This window comes from Colias philodice, chromosome 21, assembly GCF_061535455.1.
Source record: "Colias philodice isolate Cphi_HAF_F1 chromosome 21, ilColPhil1 Martin Lab GWU primary, whole genome shotgun sequence".
In the NCBI taxonomy this organism is placed as follows: domain Eukaryota; kingdom Metazoa; phylum Arthropoda; class Insecta; order Lepidoptera; family Pieridae; genus Colias; species Colias philodice.
Genome location: NC_143106.1, coordinates 5,470,820 through 5,492,198, shown reverse-complemented (window position 1 = coordinate 5,492,198; position 21,379 = coordinate 5,470,820). Strand labels below are relative to the sequence as shown.

The 21,379-nt window shown below is 32.4% G+C and overlaps 1 protein-coding gene and 1 pseudogene across 2 annotated transcripts; both read right to left on the bottom strand.

Moving 5' to 3' along the window:
- Positions 1 to 7,168: 7,168 nt before the first annotated feature.
- On the bottom strand, positions 7,169 to 12,241 carry LOC149478895 (glucose dehydrogenase [FAD, quinone]-like; annotated as a pseudogene). Its single transcript, XR_016317387.1, has 11 exons — positions 12,224 to 12,241; positions 11,279 to 11,518; positions 10,912 to 11,090; positions 10,432 to 10,631; positions 10,065 to 10,189; positions 9,677 to 9,857; positions 9,279 to 9,539; positions 8,800 to 8,942; positions 8,289 to 8,454; positions 7,742 to 7,949; positions 7,169 to 7,392 (listed from the first exon to the last, which is right to left on the bottom strand). The product of XR_016317387.1 is annotated as a glucose dehydrogenase [FAD, quinone]-like (transcript).
- A 2,561-nt stretch (positions 12,242 to 14,802) lies between these two features.
- LOC149478894 (uncharacterized) lies at positions 14,803 to 20,935 on the bottom strand. Its single transcript, XM_089708981.1, has 3 exons — positions 20,777 to 20,935; positions 15,637 to 15,883; positions 14,803 to 15,379 (listed from the first exon to the last, which is right to left on the bottom strand). The coding sequence occupies exons 1-3, from the start codon at positions 20,786 to 20,788 to the stop codon at positions 14,961 to 14,963; spliced, it is 678 nt and encodes a 225-aa protein (XP_089565107.1). The 5' UTR covers positions 20,789 to 20,935; the 3' UTR covers positions 14,803 to 14,960.
- Between the last annotated feature and the right edge of the window lie 444 nt (positions 20,936 to 21,379).

Below are 21,379 nucleotides of genomic sequence, written 5' to 3'. Positions count from 1 at the left end.
TAGTGTTTGCTACATGCATAATGGGAAACTAAGCACAATTGAAACATGTAGAAGAATCATTTGGTGTATGTTCAAGTTAATATTATATAAGTAGATATTATAATGAATTATTTTATACGGAAAATGATTCGAAAGTGCAAATGTCTCTACATCGAGCTGTCTATATTTCTTTCCAACAATAAAACTAGACAGAGTTCAATAAAACCTAATAAGGATCTGAACGAAAAATGTACCCTATTGTTTATATCAACGATAAATAAAACAAAGAAAAATTATTAATAATAGTTTTGACCCTGAGGACATAGTGAGTTATTAACTTATTACCTACTTACCGACCTATGGAACACAATAATTAACGTCTGATAAAAACGATCATTATGAATGAATAGAAGTAACGAAAACCTTAGTATTGACTAGTAGCGATAAAGAGTGAAGTCCCGTGTCCCCTTCTGAGGTATAGGGCAGACATTATACCTACCTACATCTGTTTCACTGATCGATATTCTTTAGGCCAGTTTAGGCAGGTGATCAACCTTCTGTTAATGATATAAGAAAATAAATTTCTGTTTCCTACCAGACCGAGAAATTTTCTCATTTGTATATTAATAGGAAAGTAATTCCTAAGAACATTTTCCCGATGGTAAAACCCAAGTATAACTTTCTGTTTTCATATCCACACTCTAATTTCTAATAAAAAAATTATAACGATATTAGTGTAGAGCTTTTTTGGCAGAAGTCAAACAGAACATTTTCATAACAGAGTCTTATCTACTCGTGAAGAATCTAAAAATAATTACAACGGCAATTAATGAACAAGGATACATTAGTTTTTATATTCGGTAGTCATAACGAATACACAATAGAATGAAATATGAAGACACTAGTAAAAAAGGGGGTAAAAATTCATAAGATGTTCTTTAGGATTGATTTATTTCCCAGATAAGCCACTGTAGAGTTGTTATGTTATTTGGATCATTTTTCTAGAATCGAATGATGTAATATCGAGAGGCTACAATCTATATATTATTATGTATTGAGATATACCTATATCTTATATATAAAAATGAATCGCAAAATGTGTTGGTAAGCGCATAACTCGAGAACGGCTGAACCGATTTCGATAATTCTTTTTTTATTATATTCCTTGAAGTACGAGGATGGTTTTTACGTAGAGAAAACGTAAATATGTACCACGGGCGAAGCCGGGGCGGACCGCTAGTACAAAATAACTATAAGTACTACGACTACGTACATCGTACTATATGAACTCTACGATTCATCTTTTAATACAATCTGTACCAATATTACAAAAATTATGGTATAGAAAATGAATTATAATTTGATAGTATGATAAATGCACTTTTTTAATTACAATTTACCATCCATAGACATACATTCATCCAAAATGGATACATACATCATACAATACATACAATTTTTATTACACAAAGCATTATCACTACATAGTATAAAACAAAGTCGCTTTCTCTGTCCCTATGTATGCTTAAATCTTTAAAACTACGCAACGGATTTTGATGCTGTTTTTTTTAATAGATAGAGTGATTCAAGAGGAAGGTTTTAGTATATAATTATTATGTTTTAGACAAAGCGGGCGAAGCCGCGGGCGGAAAGCTAGTAAGAATATTAAAAAGATCATCATTCTTAATATCGTCTACTATATTATAAAAATAAGTCGGGTTTTCCTTCCTGACGCTATAACTCCAGAATGCACGAACCGATTTCCACGGTTTTTCATTCGTTGGAAAGGTCTCGGGCTCCGTGAGGTTTATAGCAAAGAAAAGGTGTCTCTGGTGGCGAAACGGAGTTCGCCCGGTTTGCTAGTGTTTAATATATATGAATACTAGTGGTCCGCCCCGGCTTCGCCCGTGGTACCTACATGTTTAAACTATCCTCTCTCTCAAGTTGGATCGAACTGCACATGGTGTGCGAATTTTATTATAATCGGTTAAGTGGTTTAGGAGTCCATTGAGGACAAACATTGTGACACGAGATTTATATATATATATTAAGATTAAGATATTAAGCTTGTGAGATTAATAAAATTAAAAAAAATGATAGAAAAGACCTTAACACAGCCCCAACCTTATTCTGCTCCTGTTAATATTTTTGTTTTTCCTAGCCCTGGTGATGTGAAAAGGATTATAACTCTCACCTTAAAAGTATTAAGAATACCTACGTGCTAAAATTATGCAGTATAAAGTGCTTTCGAAATTTCTTTTAACAATCACCAATGTTTATAATATGACCTATTATCGGGTGAAAGTTCTGACAATCATACCTTTGGGTTTGAATTTATAAACGTTAAGTAGGTATAAGCGATAAATTATAAGAATATATCAATATAATTTTTATCAAGGCAAAATGTACCTATTTACATCTCCTTATAATATTTATATTACCATGAGTATTATGAGGGAAAAATATCTATTATAATGTATATTTTCTGTGCTATTAGTACCTAAAATTGAAAATTACTTAATTTAATAGTTTAATTTTATAAAAAACTCTTCCTAAACGGCTGTACCTATTTTACTCTAGTAACTTATAGATACATTAATATGTTACACCTTGAGCATTGCCACATTGATCATATTAAATAGAAAACATTGGAACCATTTCGATTCGCACAAATACTATAGACCATATATAATTCAGTTCTGATTTATTTTACTTCCGTGAAACGAATGCTATATTCTAGGACAATGGTATAGGATGAGGAGTGAGTGGCATTTTGTTTAATCGTTTTTACATAATTCTCATGATGTTGTTTAAGAACTCTTTATCAATTTACCTTACTCTAAAAATGTCTTTCTTAATGTTTATGTATGTACATTAGTACTCAGTTGCTATAAACTGGTAATAATAATTATAGTTACTTGGGTTGTGATGGATAAACAAAAAATAATATTTTCATATACGTATTTTATTTATTAACCCAGATGAAGCTAGATCAAGCGGCTGGTTACATAAAATTCGTCATAAAAATCGAACTCGAGCAATAGCAAAGAACATCGGTAAACCACAAAATCAAAATCGATAGACCAGAGAAAAAAATTATAGCGGCCAATAAAAAATACCGGTTGGAACTAATTGAAAACATTGAAAGTCTTCGCTGGTTATCAACATTATATGGGTAGGTACTGAAATATATATTATGTTTATCATAATAATGTTTCTTAATGCATATTAGCTTAAACAGTAAATACGTTATGTTTATTTTTATTTTTCTGGATATTAATTCCTATTGTTTAGTTTAGGTACCTGATAAGAACGTTATGGTAAGGTGAAAATCCTTTCACTACGCGCGCTGTATTATAATATAATTGTAGTAATATATAAATATATCGAATGAATTTTTCTACATTTATAGATACTAGATCCTTATCAATGACGAATAGTGACCGCACTATTCGTTAACAAAAGTAATAAATAATTATTTAAAAACTTGTTGAACAAAAATAAAAAAATGCTACGATTAGAAAACTTTCGTATTTTTTAAGGAAGTTAAAAAACAACATAGATATAAACCTATATGAAAAGCTGCATAATACATCTCAATTTATAATCTCTGCTAAAAAGAATTGATGCTTTTAACAAGACGGCAGTAATTCTTGTGATCAATATTAAAGCGCTATCAAAACGGGCTTACTTTAAAAGCCAAATAATTATCGCTACTTATATTTCAATAAGACGGATTAATACGTCCAAGTCCGAAGTCGTACCGTGAATTCGTAAGTTAGGTAGGTAGTCCTTTTAGTAATTTTTTTATTTTTATTTTCAACCATATGTATTATGTTCTTATTATGTTAGTATAATAAGCTTAGTTTCGACTTTCAGTGGTTTTTGTTAAAGCAAATAATATTTTATCATAAGGAAAACAGCAAATGCCTCTCATCTGTTTCACCGATCGGTTTTATTAAGGAGAACTAAGTTTTACTGGTATTATTATCGAAACATGGCATGTTTTGTGTTCTACATGTAGATATAAAGAAAAAACTATATAACAGGACCACGTGATCATGACTTCTGATTTATTCATTGATTAGGTATCTTCTACTAGTCTTTACATGACAATTATAATTAATTCCTACTTAATAATATTAGATACTAGCGGTCCACCCCGGCTTCGCCCGTGGTACATGTTTACGTTTTCTCTACATAAGAACCATCCTCGTACTTCAAGGAATATAATAAAAAAAGAATTATCGAAATCGGTTCAGCCGTTCTTGAGTTATGCGCTTACCAACACATTTTGCGATTCATTTTTATATTAGATATAAATGCGAAAGTTTGTGAGGATGGATGGATGGATCACTCAATTACTACTGAACCGATTACAATGAAATTTGGTATGTTAGTAGCTTAAGGCCCAGAATAGGACATATTATGATACTTTTTATCCAGGAAATCCCACTGGAACGGGAACCATGCGGGATTTTCTTTTAAAACGAAGCTGCGGGCGGAAATCTAGTAGGTATGATATAAGGGTTAAAATGTATCATAAGGCATAAAGGGAACTTAAGAGTTGCATAATAATTAAAATATATCCGGTTGATATAACTAAGAAACTGAAGTTAAATAGATGATTATGATATCATCGTGAGTAAAGTATAGCTCAGAGTTTAACCCATGACATAATTACAGAGTGAAGGAAGTTTTTTTTTAACAACTTATTTTGTTTATTTGCAAAACATCACGTGCTACCTATGCCTTCAATTTTTTATCGAAAGAATGTGATGTAATTTTCAATCGTATTGCGTTTGCTTTTTCGCTGCCAAATTTACAATAAATTGTAAAACTATTCAGGCTTAAAATATGATTCCTTTATAAATAGATAACGTAAAGTCTTGTGTGTTTGTATAAGTAGATAATGCAAACTAGGGTTGTTGAGGATTCCTCTTCCGCTTCCTCATAATGCGGAAGTTCCGCAATATTTTGGGTTCCTCTACCGTTACCGCATCCTCAAAAATGAAAATAAAAAAATCCTCTTCCGCTATCGCTTCCTCAAAATTTAGAGGAAATTTATGAGGATGCTGATCCGATCGGGCGGCGAATTTACAAAGCCTATTTAATTTAAACTATGTATTTGAGTTACGAGTCGGACTCTAATAACGAACAAGAGTAGAGTCTTACCGCAATATTTATATCTGCGCCTAACACTTATCTCTAAACATAATAATATAACATTTTCTCTCATACTTAGAAGAAACATATTTTACCAAATAATGTTTGTCAAAAGTCATTTTAAATTAAAAAAACAAACAAGTTGTTTAAGCTTACATAATAATATCTACCAGTTAGTTTTTTTTTTGTGGAAATCGCCTAGTGTCGCTTCTGGCACTGATATAGATTCGGTTTTTTCGAGTATTATGTATAAACAAAAGCTCAAATAGTACTTACAGGCTTTGTAAATTCGCGATCAGGCGAGCTAACCTTCCCTAACCTTAAACATCAATATGTAGAGACAGGAGAATGGCTTTTGTTTTAATTTTAAGTTTTTTTTTTTAATTTTGATTATAATTTCCTATCATCCTCATCCTCATCCGCTTCCTCTTCCGCTTCCTCATCCGCATCCTCTTCCTCAAAAAAATATCCTCTTCCTCATCCGCATCCTCTAAATTCGTGTGTGAAAATTCCTCTTCCTCCTCCTCTTCCTCATAATCACTTCCTCAACAACCCAAATGCAAACTAGTCATGATTCGATCGCCAACAGCAGTGGCCAGAGTGTTACCTTAATCAAACAATCAACAAAATTACATGAATAAGAAGAATAAACATAACATATGATATAAATATTTAAATAAGCGTTTCGATGTGTTCCCAAAACCTCTGTAGAAGAATATTAAAAACCTTTCTTATGAAGATGGTCGAAATCCCCTAAATTTTAAGTTATTGTACTCTTTAATGCCATTCGCATCGCATCCTATTAGATTGTATTCAATTTCCACCATATAATTCTTAGACACCTATGATTAATTTTCAAAAGAGCTTGAAAAACCCATAATGAGTCAGCAGAATCGTAAAGCCACGAGGAAACTTACACTAAACAATTAATTGAGATTGATTATGAATACGATTATGGAATGATGAGAATGTGGAATTAAATGTATTCTTATGAAATACGTGATTCGTGTACTGATTGCTTGATAAGTTAATGTAAGGAGACATTACATGATGCACAATTGAAAAATCCCCAAATCTGTTTGAAAATGCATACACTAATATTTTTTCCTTGTATTAATGCATGTGTAATGTAACTTCTACGAAGCCATTTAAATCTACACATTTCTCTATGAGTATATTGTGCAATAAAACTGTTTACCATTTAAAAGCGAAATCAGAAAGAAAGTGATATAAACACCAACTAACAAACATCGCAGAATAAATAATTTGTTCATACTTCGTACTGATACGTTTGATATATTAGGTATACAGTTTCTCGATATATAGACAAGATCGGGAAGAGCCAGACTCTATTTTTTTAATTATTCAAATTTTAAACAGTTCTCATAATCTAGGTGAGGCGAAATTTATTCAAAACTGTTCAGCCGTTCTTGAGTTAAATAACAGGACCTTCTATACATTTATGACATAGCAATATAAATGCAAAAAAAATATGTATTATCACATTTCAAATGCATCAAATTTTCTTCTAAATGACCCTTCTTGAAATGACCAAAACCACATGTTCTAATTTTGAACCATAGACTGACATTGACGTATGTAATAATGTCACATAAATCATCATAGATAATCATAGATGCGGGTGGTGTTCAAGTAACCCACTTTCAAACACTAGCAAGTGACAACGTGCGTTAAGGTTTTCCCATGATTTAACACCATTCTAACACTTTCTCTACGAAAACCCCCGCATTTTTTCGCAACAGACTACTAATATCATCTATGTAGAGAGTACATAGAATTCTAAAGGAGGAAGGAATTCTAGTAAAAAAACTTATGAAGATTTTTTTTATATTTAATCGTGAGTCTTAGAAACCATATATATGTGCCTGAGAAATAAATTGTTATTTATACATTTGTCTCATGAATCATCAACAGTATCAAAATATTAATAAAATAGTATTTTTGCTCTCCATCTACAAAAAATCTGATGAAAAAATTATTGAATGATAAAAATGGAGCAAAACATATTTTTAAACGTCTGTTTTTAGTATTGAAATCTATTATTATGTTCTTAAACAATTTAATAAATATAATTAGTTCTACTTTACATCATCTTTTATAATTATCACTATCTTTGGTGGGTGTTCTTAATAAAATCAGCTCCTCTTTCTGCTATCATAATAACGGGCGCTTGTGTATTGGAAGTAGGCACATTGGGCATAACTGATGCATCTATCACGCGCAAACCTGAAAAACAATTTCAATTTCATTTAGACGAAAAGATTTATATCTAAGGGTCAATTTCGGTAAAAGAATGTAAAACAGAATTAAAAAAAACCATAAACATTGAAAATTATAAGCAAATATCCGCATGAATTTCGAATGCAGAGTGCATTGTTAGTGTTTAACAATAACATCTTGATAAGTAAAAGAGAATGCGCTTTAACTACATATTGTATAAATGAGGTAAATTAACAGCTGAAAATCAGTAAATTTAGAAATTTAAGGTCCTCAAAATCGGATGTCTTTAAATTGTCTAACATACAAATAGAATTTTTCTTCCATTATGAATGTATAATAGCATCTATTAGTTTACCATCCACGCCATACACTCGAAGTTGCGGATCCACAACTGCCATGCTATCGTTCTTGGCTCCCATCTTGCACGTGCCTACTTGATGATTCTCCGGTTCCGTATACCGCTGGGCAACACATCTGAAGAATTCATCCGTTGGCTGCGTACTATCTCCACATTCTGACGCGTATCCTTCCGTTGGTTTGATACCATACTTTTCGCGAAGGAGCTAAAAGAATAATAGAATATATAAAAGCGCCTAGTAATCTAAATCTAGAGGTGCTTTAGATTTTGAACAGGCGCTGTATTTTGCATGCAAATAGTTGGATAAGTTAATAGTTTTGTAATTTCTAAATATACTATGATTGATTCAACTTGATATTGTAACATACTTATTTAAGAAAAATATCACGTAAAACACAATTTACAAGATTTCTTAGCTTTTATTGAAATAGCAACGAGCTAAAAAGTTTTTTAGAAGAAGAAGGCGTATCCTTTTGCTTTTTTACAGTCCTTTTAATTGATTAAAATCTAAATATTAACAATTTTATAATTTTCAATAACTTACCGTAGTATTAGCCAATCGGTACGCAATCTTCGAAGCTTCTACAAGAACATTAAGCTCATGTTCTTCATCGAAATAGTTGGGCTGCAATACTGGTTTATCGAATGGGTCGGCTGACCTGAGGGTGAGGTAGCCACGACTGCGAGGCTGAAGAGCTATTGGAGAGATTCTGCAAATATTAATAACTTATTAACATTTAAAAGATTATTCTTAAGACATTTTTTACCTCAGTTCAGTAAGACGCCTAAGGCCTACGGCGTTCAATTTATTTTCATACTCTTCATTACAAAGTTACAACACTTAAAAAAAAGTAAAAAAGTAAAGTTAAAAAAATAATTATTATTAATTTAAAGTTACAATAATTCTTATTAAACTCATCATCATCAAAATCACGCACGATGAATCTCTGAAGCCCGTTTATGGACCTTACTACTACATATAAACATGTTACACTATAAAGCTAATCTCAATACTATAAATCTAATTAAGAACTAAGAATCGACTGAAGACTTACGTGATATGCCTCCTATTCTTCAAGTCATTCTGATTAGCTACAGATCCATCAGCGCAATGTGCCCTGTACCCATAGAAGAAGTATTGAATATCTGGTTGTCGCCCATGCGCAGGTGCCATAGGAGAATTTATTAAACCAACTCCCTGTAACAAGATAGGAACTTAGGATTTTGTTTACTCCTAAAGCACCATCCAGAAGATAAGGACGTAATTATTGTCAATATAATAAATTCTGCGTCAGTCACTAGATTAGGTATGTAACAAACTACATGCCTTTCGAAAAATAACACTAACAATAAATTCTCATTACGCAATTGCTGTAATTTATTGCATAAACTATGAATAAATATGTTTGAAATGCCACCATTGTACTTTCAGACAAATTCATAAAAATAAGAAACGCCTAGCGAAAATTACTACATTATGTGAAGCTAAGGATTGTTAGAATAATATTAGTGAGAAATAAGAAAGATTGCTTACCTGTGACAATCCAGTAGCAGACAAAGGTCCTTTCCGATCTGCGATATATTCCATGGCAGTTGACCATGTTAATTCAGGAATATCGGACTCCTTTGTTAATGTGAAGTCAAACGAAGACCCAACGTGGTTAATAAGATTCTGACCGACACCCGGCAAATCTTTTATCACCGGAATATTAAACTTTTCTAACGTTTCCTTTGGACCTATTCCGGATAGTAGGAGAATTTGAGGAGAATTGATGGTACCTCCACTTAGAATAGCCTGAAATTATATTCTTATTTATACTTAGATAAAGACAAAGATAAAATAAGCAAATGAATTAAAATACTAAAAACAATGTGATGCATCAATAATTTAATGTGAAAGGTTTCAATCGTCGAAAATAAACAAGTTATCACCTCCTTTCTGACTCCAACAGTCCTTTTTTTACCTCCTTTAATGTATTCTACTGCTATCACTCTATTTGTATCAGGATTCACAATTACTCTGGATACCATGGTTTTAAGACTAACATGCAAGTTTATACGTTTTGAAACTGGACGTAGATAACCACGCGAGGAACTGTATCTTGAGCCGCGACTGGAATATGGTTTTTACTTTGTTTGATCACTTGAGTGATGTATTAAAGAATATCAATAATAATATAAGAACAAAATATAGTTATAGTAGCATCTGTTTTTAAAACAGTAGCTGCAAATAGATACTTAATGTGACTTGAACAACTTTTTTATATGTTCCAATTTGGATTGTTTATTGATGAAAGAAAGAAGTAAAATATGGCCTTACTCATTATAAGTCTGCGCGATGGTAAATCCAGTAGCATTTTCTGCATTCAAGTCACTGGTTGGAGAATATCCAAGCTCACCAGCTGCATTGACGACATCTTTCATAAATTGTGGAGTGTATCGGAACTGAAAATGAAATTATTAAAGGAAGAAAAGAATAGTACCTATCCTGAGTTCACAGACGTTAATGATTTGGATATTGATTTTGAATCACATTCAATAAAAAATGATTCCAATACTTTTTGGTAAAATTAAAATCTTTCTTTTTTATCGATGGATAAATGAAAAGTAATAATCTTCTCGTCCTTTTCATATACGTCTATAATATGAATTAAAGTTATTTTTAAAAATAACAATATACAACACACCCTTTGAACAGGTAGTGGTCCATTAACACCATGATATTGAGGCGAGACTACAGTTCCCACTTCTTTATTTCTTTCACTCTTAATGAAATATGGGAACACTTCCTTCCAAGACCAACCTTCAGCGCCGTTCGCTGCCCAGCTGTCGTAATCCTCTGCATGACCTCGCATGTACATCATACCATTTATAACTGACGTACCACCTAAAGAATATAATTCAACTCTAAAAACTCTAAAAATCAAAGGCGTCGCGGCTTTTATGATTTTCTTGGAAGAATATTTCATGCATAATTCCTTACTCGTATGATCTTGAAATTGGTAGTTCTCCAAATTAACTCCTCGTTATTTTTATTTCTTGTTTTGAGAAGGAAGTTTAATGAAAATATAATGGAAGTATTTTTTCTTTAATCATAAAACACGAGAAATCCAAATCCTTCTAAATTCTTCACTTCTTAAGAAAACTATGAATCATGATGATCTTACCCAGCATTTTGCCCCTCGGCCAATAGCACTTGCCCCCTTTAGCCAGACACGCTTTGCTCTGTGGTTCGGTGTAATAGATCCAATCAGTCTCAGGACGACCCCAATAAGCTCCGAAGTCCGAACCAACTCGGTACTGCTGAAGGAACAGGTTCGTCACCACCCGCTTCTATCAGAAGAACCTAAAATTTGCGAGATATTAAGATGAGACGATATTCTTACCTGTACCATAAACCATTAATAAAAAAAATATAAATATGGCAGGAAAGTCCATACAATTGTGATAATATTTTTTTTATTCGTACAATCTAGCTTACCTGGCTATAAATAATAACTGCTTTAGAGCATACTAAAAAAATATAATACCTACCTTCCACATTGGATTTTCTGACAGTCTAGAAGCAACAACCGAGCCGGCTGTTCCACCTCCAATAACCACGAAGTCATAACTTTTATACAAGTGGGTTCTATCCTTGACGCGATCACAAGGGTCAGCGAGGTCACAGCTTCGATTCACATAGGTTTCCAATATACTCATAAACAAAATGAACGAGCTGCCACAGGATGGCAACATGGAGGGCCCATAGTCGCGTATTGGGCATAAGCACGTCTAAAATGAATAATATAATATTGAAGAAATAATTATTTTCATTCTTTTTTTTCTATTACGTATGTTAATCTTATAGAATTTTTGTTCTAATTCACATTCACTTCATTAACAAAGGTTATATAATACACTAGCCCCGCCCGTAGTACATATTTCGCAATAAAAGGTAGCCTATATGTTCTTTCTCAGGGTCTAAAGATTATCTGTGTCAAATTTCATCAAAATCGGTCCTGTAGTTTATGACGCTATTCATTACAAACAACAAAACAAACAAAGTTTTCCTCTATATAATATTAATGTAGATAGTGCATGCACGAACAGGACTTCCCTGTATATTATCTGCATATCTCATCGTCGTCTATGTTTGTCCTAATACACATAGAAGTGAGAAAATAAATTGAAGGTGATTAAGGGAGTATACCTATAATATAAGCTAACAAGTTTTAACAAATTATCGTATGAAACATGAAATTTGAACATATGAAACCTAAAAATTTTTTGCGGCACCAAAAAATTTATAACTTCAAGATTTGACTCTTCGTAAAGAGATTAAATTTTATTTCTCCTATCGTCGAATTCCCTTAATTTAGCTAATATAATCTAAACTATTTCATTTTTGTACTAAAACGTTAAAATTTATAATTTCGATAAGCATTATTATCACATTTCGTTACAGCTTTAATCGAATTCGTTGATAAAATAACTCACAGCAGTATTGGGCATCATCCTTGATTTCTGAAAAGAAATAAAGAGAAACCATTATTTATGAGGATGGGGAATATTTTCCCTACTGAGACATTTCAACTGATGTTCATTACTTAAACGGCCTGTTAAAGAGTGCATTTAAATTTAATTAAGCAGATTATTAATTTACAGATAGGTACAGATTATTTACTTTAGCACATTATTACTTACATAGAACAATATGTATATGAAAATACATAGAATTATTTTAAATAATGAATGCAGATATATCACGCGAGACCACCGCTAACATCCTCGACGCCGCACTGCGAAAATCTTCACAAACATTATATTTATATGTCTCGACATGTATTATCTGAACTATGATTTGCATACGCAAAGTCATGATCCATGGTGATCTTTTTGAAAGATTAAATAAAGAAGTTCAGATATCCGCTAACCGCAAAATACCTGATAATTTTAATCATTAAACATTATTTACAATCCTAGTAGGATCTGCTTGTTGCCATGTAGGTACGTACACAATATTATGAATGAATGTAATATAACTATAGCTTTCCGCCCGCGGCTTCGTCCGCGATTTCCAAGAAAAATCCGCATAGTTCCCGTTCCCTATGTGTTGCTATAGAAGCATACTGTTAATATGTTATAGGATTTTATTTAAATTTCTAAATGAACATTACTTTTTTAAATCCTGTATTATGATTACATTCAAATGTAATCATTTCAATTTTGATCATAATCAATTTTCCATATCGAACCATTAAAAATTGTTTCAATTTTTTATTTCCTTTTGTGTGAAACTGGCTCTATGTATGTATCTCGATAAGACTGTAGGTGTGTAGTAGAACACTTGAAAAGAGATCAGATACTATGTTTTTTTTTTATTTTAGCTGACAGACAAGGATCTTAGCTTTCCTTTTTATAAGAAGTTTTATGGAGATTAGTTAGTATTTTGTTATTATTTTTTCCATTATTACAAATGAATTTTTTTAAGAGAGATAAATAAAATATTCCTCACGACAAATCAGGTTTCGTTTAATTTAAGTATTTTTATACTTATATATTTTATTTCTTTTAAATACTGAACCTAAATCCTATCGACAAATACATTTAAATAAATGTGCACTAACTATTAGTTAAGATACGAGATTATAAACACTAATTGTAATTAAACAATGCATCTTTGCGCTAATTAAAGAATAAAGGAGTCACTGGAAGTTATGACGGTGAAAGAGTCTAGCTGCACATAAATTATATAATATGCTTACTAACAAAACAAATGCCTTGCGGAAGATAATGATTTCCTGCAAGAAATGAATAGATTTACTAAAATAAAGTAAATATTGAAGGTTAAAAGTTTTTAGGAAAACGAACTTGAAAATAAATGAAGATTTACGACGCTAGTCGTATATATACTTCGCTATATATGAATATTTTTAATGAAAGAGTTTTTTTTTGTTTTTAGTACACAACGAAATATTTTTTGTTTTAACTCTACATATCACACCAAACAGCTTTCTTTCTATAATCATTCTCTTAAATATTCTGAAATGTTTACCTATACAACTATCGTTACAAAATCAATAGAGACAATAATAGTATAATAATAAAAGTTCGATAACTCGAATTAAATATTAAAATTGTAAAGCCATTATCTATGAAATGTTTTGTATTATCGTAGTAAATAAAAACGGGCTGATACTGTTCTAAGGACATAATATCTTAGTACGTTTGTCCCCTCTGCACATAGTTCTGCTCATGTGAACTCAAATTATTATAATACTATGATATTTGGAAGTTGTGTAGCGAAAATAATTTCCGCTCTCAATATTAGTTATTATGAAAATTCCCTGTTATTTTAGTTAATGTTTGAGTACAGCCATACTTATTAACTTTGGGTATGATTAGATACACAAAGGTATCGATATAAGTCGCATATGCAACAAAGGTATAAAGGTATTGTTGTTGATAAAATTTATCCTGACTCTTACTGAAATGTTTTTATTAAAAGCAGAATACCTCTTAATAAATAATTGTATAAAAATAAAATTTTTTAGTTTCTCAAAATTTTTAGTTTTTCAGGTAAATGTAGGTCGACATTTTTTTAGTTAGTCTCAAGTTAAAGTTGAGTCTAGACATTCCTTTAATTATATAATTAAGATATACATTGAAGATATACATTTTATATAAGAGTGCCTGTTTCAAGTTTGCTTGTTCTTTTAAACTTCTATTTCATGAATCCTTATTTTATGTGCATATATATTTTCCATAAGCACTCTTGCTTAAATATTTTTTGTAGGCGTTTTAAATTTAAATTTTTTTTTATGTACACAGATCAAGATTGAGGCTGACTGGATAAATTTTAATTTAATCGAAAAAGTTTTTTTAAGAAAGATACCTGAGGTGCAAGTCGATGTATAAAATATACATATAAAATTTGTATGTATATAAAGTGCGCATTATGTATCGGTTGGTTTATATTTTATCGTCGGCTTGTTATAACTTAGCTTATCTAATTGATACATATAATATTACAATATGTCCAATAATTACTGAGACTCTAAAATAAAACAAAGAAGTATATAACATTATCTTTTTATTTGTTTCATTACGCTCTATAAGAGTCGCATTGCTATACACTTATCATTCAACTTTTTACATAACATTTTTTTTTCGGTTTTATTTACATTTTGTATAAAAATATCAGGCAGTCAGTTAGCCGGGTCGGAGGTAGGGTTTAGTTCCAGCCGTGAGCGCCGTGAGCGCCGTGCGCGCCCCAGGGCTCTTCGGGGGCGGACGCGGCGGCTTGCGCGGCGGCGGCGTACTGGTGGAAGTGAGCGGCGCGGGCGTGTTGCACCTCAGGTGTGTCTACTACGTACTGGCCGTCGTGGGTGAGCTGGATGTGGGCGAGAGGGCCGTTCCATTTGCCGTAACCCGCTCCGTAGCCGGCGCCGTAGCCCGCTCCGTAGCCAGCTCCGTAGCCCGCACCGGCACCGGCGGCGGCGTAGGCGGCGGGCGCTGAGGGAGCGGCGTGTGCGGCGTTAGCGTGGGCACTGTTGAGAGCGGCGAGGCGGGCAGCCTTCAAGTGAGCGACCTCGGGGGTGTCGATCACGCGACCGTCGTGGGCGAGGGGAGCGGGACCGTATTTGTAAAGGCCTGGAAAATATAGACATTAGAATTAGTTACATGCCTAAAAGAAATCTTTTACGATGAGATACAAGTCATAGAAAAAGAGTTGTTTGCATGGGTAAAGTCTTGCGTTAAGATTCAAGGTATTATAGCTTCATTATAGCATAAATAAAGTGGTTCACAATCCTTATCCTTTATTTATTATTTGAAAACTTAAACGATGCCAAAGTATACCGCTTGCCTATACGTCTACCTACTAGTTACATTAAAAAAAAGATATTTACCAGCACCAGGAGCACCATAGTGAGCAGCACCGCCATAAGCGGGGGCGGCGGCGTACGCGCCACCAGCCGGGGCCCAAGCTCCATGAGAGGTGGAGGCCTGCGCGTGAGCCGCCAAGTGAGCGGCCTTAGCGTGCGCTACCTCGGGTGTGTCAAGCACGTATTTGCCATCGGGACTGAGTTGTACGGGAGCGGGGGCACCCGCGTAGTATGAAGCTTGGGCTAGGCATAAAGCCGCTGCGAAGATAATCTGGAAAAGAGAGCAGTTATGAAATACATGCTTTTGATGGTGATTACGCATTAAAACGTTTACATCATAATAAGCATTAAAAATAATGAGTATTAAAAAGTAGTAAATGAGTCATTGAGGAATGTTACAACTTACAGATTAGTTTGCCAATATCAATAAAATAAATTGGTTACGTATTAGGTTTTAACTGTTCACATTTCCATAACAATTGATGCAAAAACTTGTGAATTGTAAAGAGATTTCACTGAGATCTGAAATAGTTTAGTGCTTGACAATATTTTTAGTACTTATTTTGATACGGATCGTTGAATATTATGTTTTTACATTTAAACTCTATATTTTTTATTAATTCGGACTATAGTTTAGCACGATCTATTTTTGCATAATTATAAAACTTTTAAGATTTAGAAGATGAACTACCTATGCTTAAAATAAAAAAAATCTCATAATATGATTTAGAAGTATAGAATTAAATAAAGATTTTCTTGCACTCGACCGACAATTTATGTTATAAACAACTTACGCATGCAATTAGCAATTATTTTTACACAACTACACACAAAAAGTAACAACTGCGCAGCGTTTTGCTTATTCGATTTCTTCACTAGATAGCAATATCCGTGTGAATTTGAAACGGTTGTAAAAAATTGGAGCAATAATTGCTAAAGCAATAATTTATTTTTCATCCTCTGTAAATTTATTAGGATTTAAACGTATGAATTAAAATATCAAATATATATATAATATATTGCCATAGAACGTCGATGACAAAACTACATAACTTACTATAAATTTGTATTCAAAGTTCCAGCATCCATAAATAGGAATTTATTCAAGTGTCCGAATAATTTAGCCTAATAAAATGTAATTAGAAAGTCGGTACAGAAATTATTGTGAAGGCGTGGCTCACGCAATCAAGGAGTTAACAAAACAACTGAGTAGGAAAGCTGGGCGAACTGGTAAATCTTGGCTATTTGACGATTATTTATTGATACTTGGACTGCGTAACTCGATCACAACTTATATAAAATTAAACTATTATTTATTGGGAACTATTGCATTGCAATATTTATTAAATAGTTATTTACATACATTATTAAAAAGATTCGCGTTTGAATATATTTTCTATTTATAAATTAGTTTTCAAAACTCATCCATCATATCATCCATCCATCACCCAGAGTTTGTGTCCGTTTGTTTACGCGAACAATTTAACAGTTACAATTTAACAGTAAAAAAAATGCTACTGAATGCCAATAATATTCGAATTTCAATAAATAGTATCGAATTTACTAAACAAATGACATAAATGAGACACGAAACAAGATTATTAACATCCAATATCTATAGACTGATAAGTTGTCGATTGAACTTAAGGCTCGTATTTACTGTAGAACTTAAGGCTCGTATTTAATATTCCTTCTATATGTGCGATATTATATCTAAGTTATACATTAATTAACGCCAATCTGTTATTATTTAAATGTCATAGACTGACATACTAAAACCGTTTAAATATCAAGTACGTGGGAAACAGGAGATTGCTCTAGTATAAATAAATCTTAATCTTAATATGTACTATTATAAAGGCGAAAGTTTGTAAGTATGGATGTATGGATGTATGGATGTTTGTTACTCTTTCACGTAAAAACTACTGAACCGATTACAATGAAATTTAGCACACGTATAGAGGGTAACTTGGATTAACACATAGGATAGGTTTTATCCCGGAAATCCCACGGGAACGGGAACTATGCGGGTTTTCCTTTGAAAACGCGGGCGAAGCCGCGGGCGGAAATCTAGTAAATAAATAAATAAAATCTTTATTTGAATTCATACATTTAGTTACAATAGATTGGAGTTCAGGCCCCCTTACTAGGTATGTGGTTTAATCTGTATTAAGGGGACCTGTTCCTTCCCTTGGATTGATCCCTTGCATGAATTAAAAAAAAAGAGTATGTTTAGAAAATATAGAATGGATATCTGAAATGCATATATTCATATATATGATAATATAAGAGTGCATAATTTTGATATGATATATAAATTCAATTGCGTAATATTAATTTGTAATTATAACGGCTTTATCGTGTGGCATTGCCTTAATAAATTTTATTATCTCAGCGCACGCAACTTGCGTTCCAACAAATCTCAAATTCTCGACACTTGTCGAAAACTACTTTGATTGATTTACTTGAATTAAACCTGCATAAACTTTAGTGTCGCACTTGTAGATAGTATTTTGATTAAATGTATACATAAGTATATTCTACAAGTGGTGGAGTTATACAGTTGAAAATATTTATTTGAAAATATTTACGACCATACTAGTTATATTTTTAAAAAGTATTTATGATGAAACAGTACAGTAAGAGCAGTGATAGGGAATATGTGCCTTTAAAAGTAAATCATTTGGAAATCCATATTACATTGGCGCAAAAACGTCGTTACGAATCTAAGACGAATGGATAATAATGCAGTGTGGGATCAGACACATCACCCATACCTTATTGTTCACTTCTTTACATTATTTGCTCTCATTTTACACCGCATTATCAATTTCTTTTAATTTGCCATTCATGTGACATTATTTCTGTATATTATATGTTTCAACATTCTCCTATGCGAGTATTATATCGTTTTTGATATAGTACAAGATTAATCTCATCTTAAAATTAAGTGTGATATTTTCAACTGTTTGGAATATTTCATAATTTTAAGGTTTTACTACCACTACCTTTCCTATAACAACTAGACCGATGAGACAATCGTTTCATACAAGAGTCATTATAATTTTAAATTGCTTACAATTGGGACAATTTAGCATAAAATAGCACCGTGTAACTTTTGCGATCACTAAATGTTTGGACACTTTAACTCATAACAGTGAAACAATTTACATTTAAAATTGTTATATAATTACATATTTTCATAACTACATACCTACATATATTATACATAGTACGAAATAATACCGTGGAACACATTTCAATCTAACTATTGTGAGATAAATGTTAGCACACACTTGGGTTTTATTAATAAATAGGTTAACGAGTTTGAGATATAATTTTAGATAAAGAAAATACGAGCAATCGTATTGTGAGACAGGTGTACTCGCAAACAATCAAATGTTGTGAAATATAGCGTGGCCCTAAAGGTCTGATCTAATTCCCTTTATGTCTAGGAGCGGTCAAATACCTTGAAATCACGGAGACCACGGCATTTGAAGCTATGCGAAGGCCTCTAATATGTTTCACTATCTCACACAAATCGATTTCATACTTTCGATTGCATTGTCCTATAATGCATGTTTGTTGATGTATTTTAATGTATTGCGCTCTGAGGCATAGCCCACAATTAGGTCTCATAACCTAGTCGTCAAGGGGGTTAGGACAATACCTTATAATTTTAGGCATGCCTCATATAGTCCACTTACAATGCAATAGGTTTTGCAACGCAACGGAATTATCATTCAGTGAACTGGTGCACAACTAACGATCGATTGCATTGCAACAGAGGAAACAGTGGGCGGAGGAAGTGTTATGGTTTCGAAGGTCATAAGAAAATTCGTGAGGGCCGGGGAAATCGCGCCATGACACGTTCGATCTGTGGTTAGCTATGTACGATTCGATTGTTGCAATATTACGCGGTCGAAAGTGAAACTGACAAAATTTGCTCATAAAAATTTAGTGTATTACAACTGATACATTTTTTTATATTAATATTTTTTTAATTTAGTTTTTAATGTTAAAGTAAGAAATTGGTCCGTAATAAATTTGTTTACATTGTAATGTGCATATTTTTAATGTGCATACAATGAGTCATTAATCGGTAAATTCAATCAAACTATTGTGGGTCCGGAAGAATGCTTAGGTATGTAAATAAGGTGAAGAAAATTAGCATAACAATGAATAAGATTGGAATTCATTTAGATAGCTACAATTCGTAGGCGATGTAACAGGATGCAAGTTGTATTAATCATCTGCTACATGACTTTTGAACCTTGACATAATTTGATTTTTGTTTGTTTGTTTATATCGTGTAAAATTTTCTTGGGTTCTGCACAATAGGTTCCGTATCCTTATTGTTAAAATTTATCAAAAAGTGAGAATTTCATGCCTATGATTTATAATTTGAAAATCATGCTTTTAAGAAATAAGTAAATGTTTTTTTTTTTAACAAGTGTGAATCACGATTTTATCTTATAATTATTTATTAATTAAAAAGTACATCGAACAATAAATCTATTGTTTTATCTATAATCAAATTGCTTTCGAAACAGGTGATTTGCGGAAATCCTTTGTTCTATTCAAGCTCAGGCAATAAAAAGTATGTCCAATCCAGCTTCGACAGTTTTAGTAACCGGTAGCAAAAACAACCTGATAATAACCCACAAATCATGTATTTAGCTGGTGCTAGGTAAATTTATATTTCAAGCACAATTTACTATCCATAAACTACGAATATTATTATGCATATTAATGTCCCCTAATATCTTCCAATTACCGATTTTATTGATTCGAAGTACAGATTTGATATCGGAAAATATTAATAGTGGTAATTAAATTTTAGTACAATGTAAAGCCAATGGTCTAGTTTATATTATTTATTACGTGAATAATGCTGTTTATAAGATTCCAAAAATGCATTTTAAATTATTCTGAAATAAAAATTTTACGCCGAGCTCACATGTTGAAACCACTTATGATATATCGTTTGATCAATTATAGCTGTGTAAATCTTACTGCGTTATCTGATTAATAATTCTCGCACTTTAACAATAGATCTTAATATTTACGATTTTTCTCTTATCACTTAAATAATTATTTTCATGAAATATGCTAACGTGGAAATACATAGTACGTAGTATCTATAGAATGAAACGCAACTCACCATAGACTGCATGATTATTGAATACTAAAGTAAATTGGAGATCTCAAACGAACTGACTTGGCGCTGCTGGCTATCCAGTACTCGCCTCGAAATTTTCGCCTAAGCGACGTGTGTTCGCAACTAGTTCGAAACTGTGAATGCTGATTGTGGCTGCCAGCCCCTTTTATATGTATCAACCCGATACAGTTCGTAACTGGAAACAATTAACGGGCAAGTGCAATGCCGTAATTTTTAGTGTGAGATGCGCGTGCGCTGTGATAAGGGATGATAGCGGCAAGGTCATTTAGATGAGGTCGTACGTAAATTTCAGATGTATGTGTTAAATATGATGAAATTCGGTCTTGAAAGTTTCTCTACATTCCTTAATTATTACTCACTTATGTGGTGCAGAAACTATTTAAATTGTTGTTTACGGTTCGGTTTGTACGCTCATTACGCATGTAAATATTAACAAAAACTATATTTCATTAATGTCAAATCCTTATTTTACGGTGTTGTTTTAATCTTGTAATGAATAATATAAGAAATATTATACGCTCTATAATGAAATAGTAATAGAAACAATAAGAGCTATTATCGTGGAAAATAAATAAATTGAGAGAA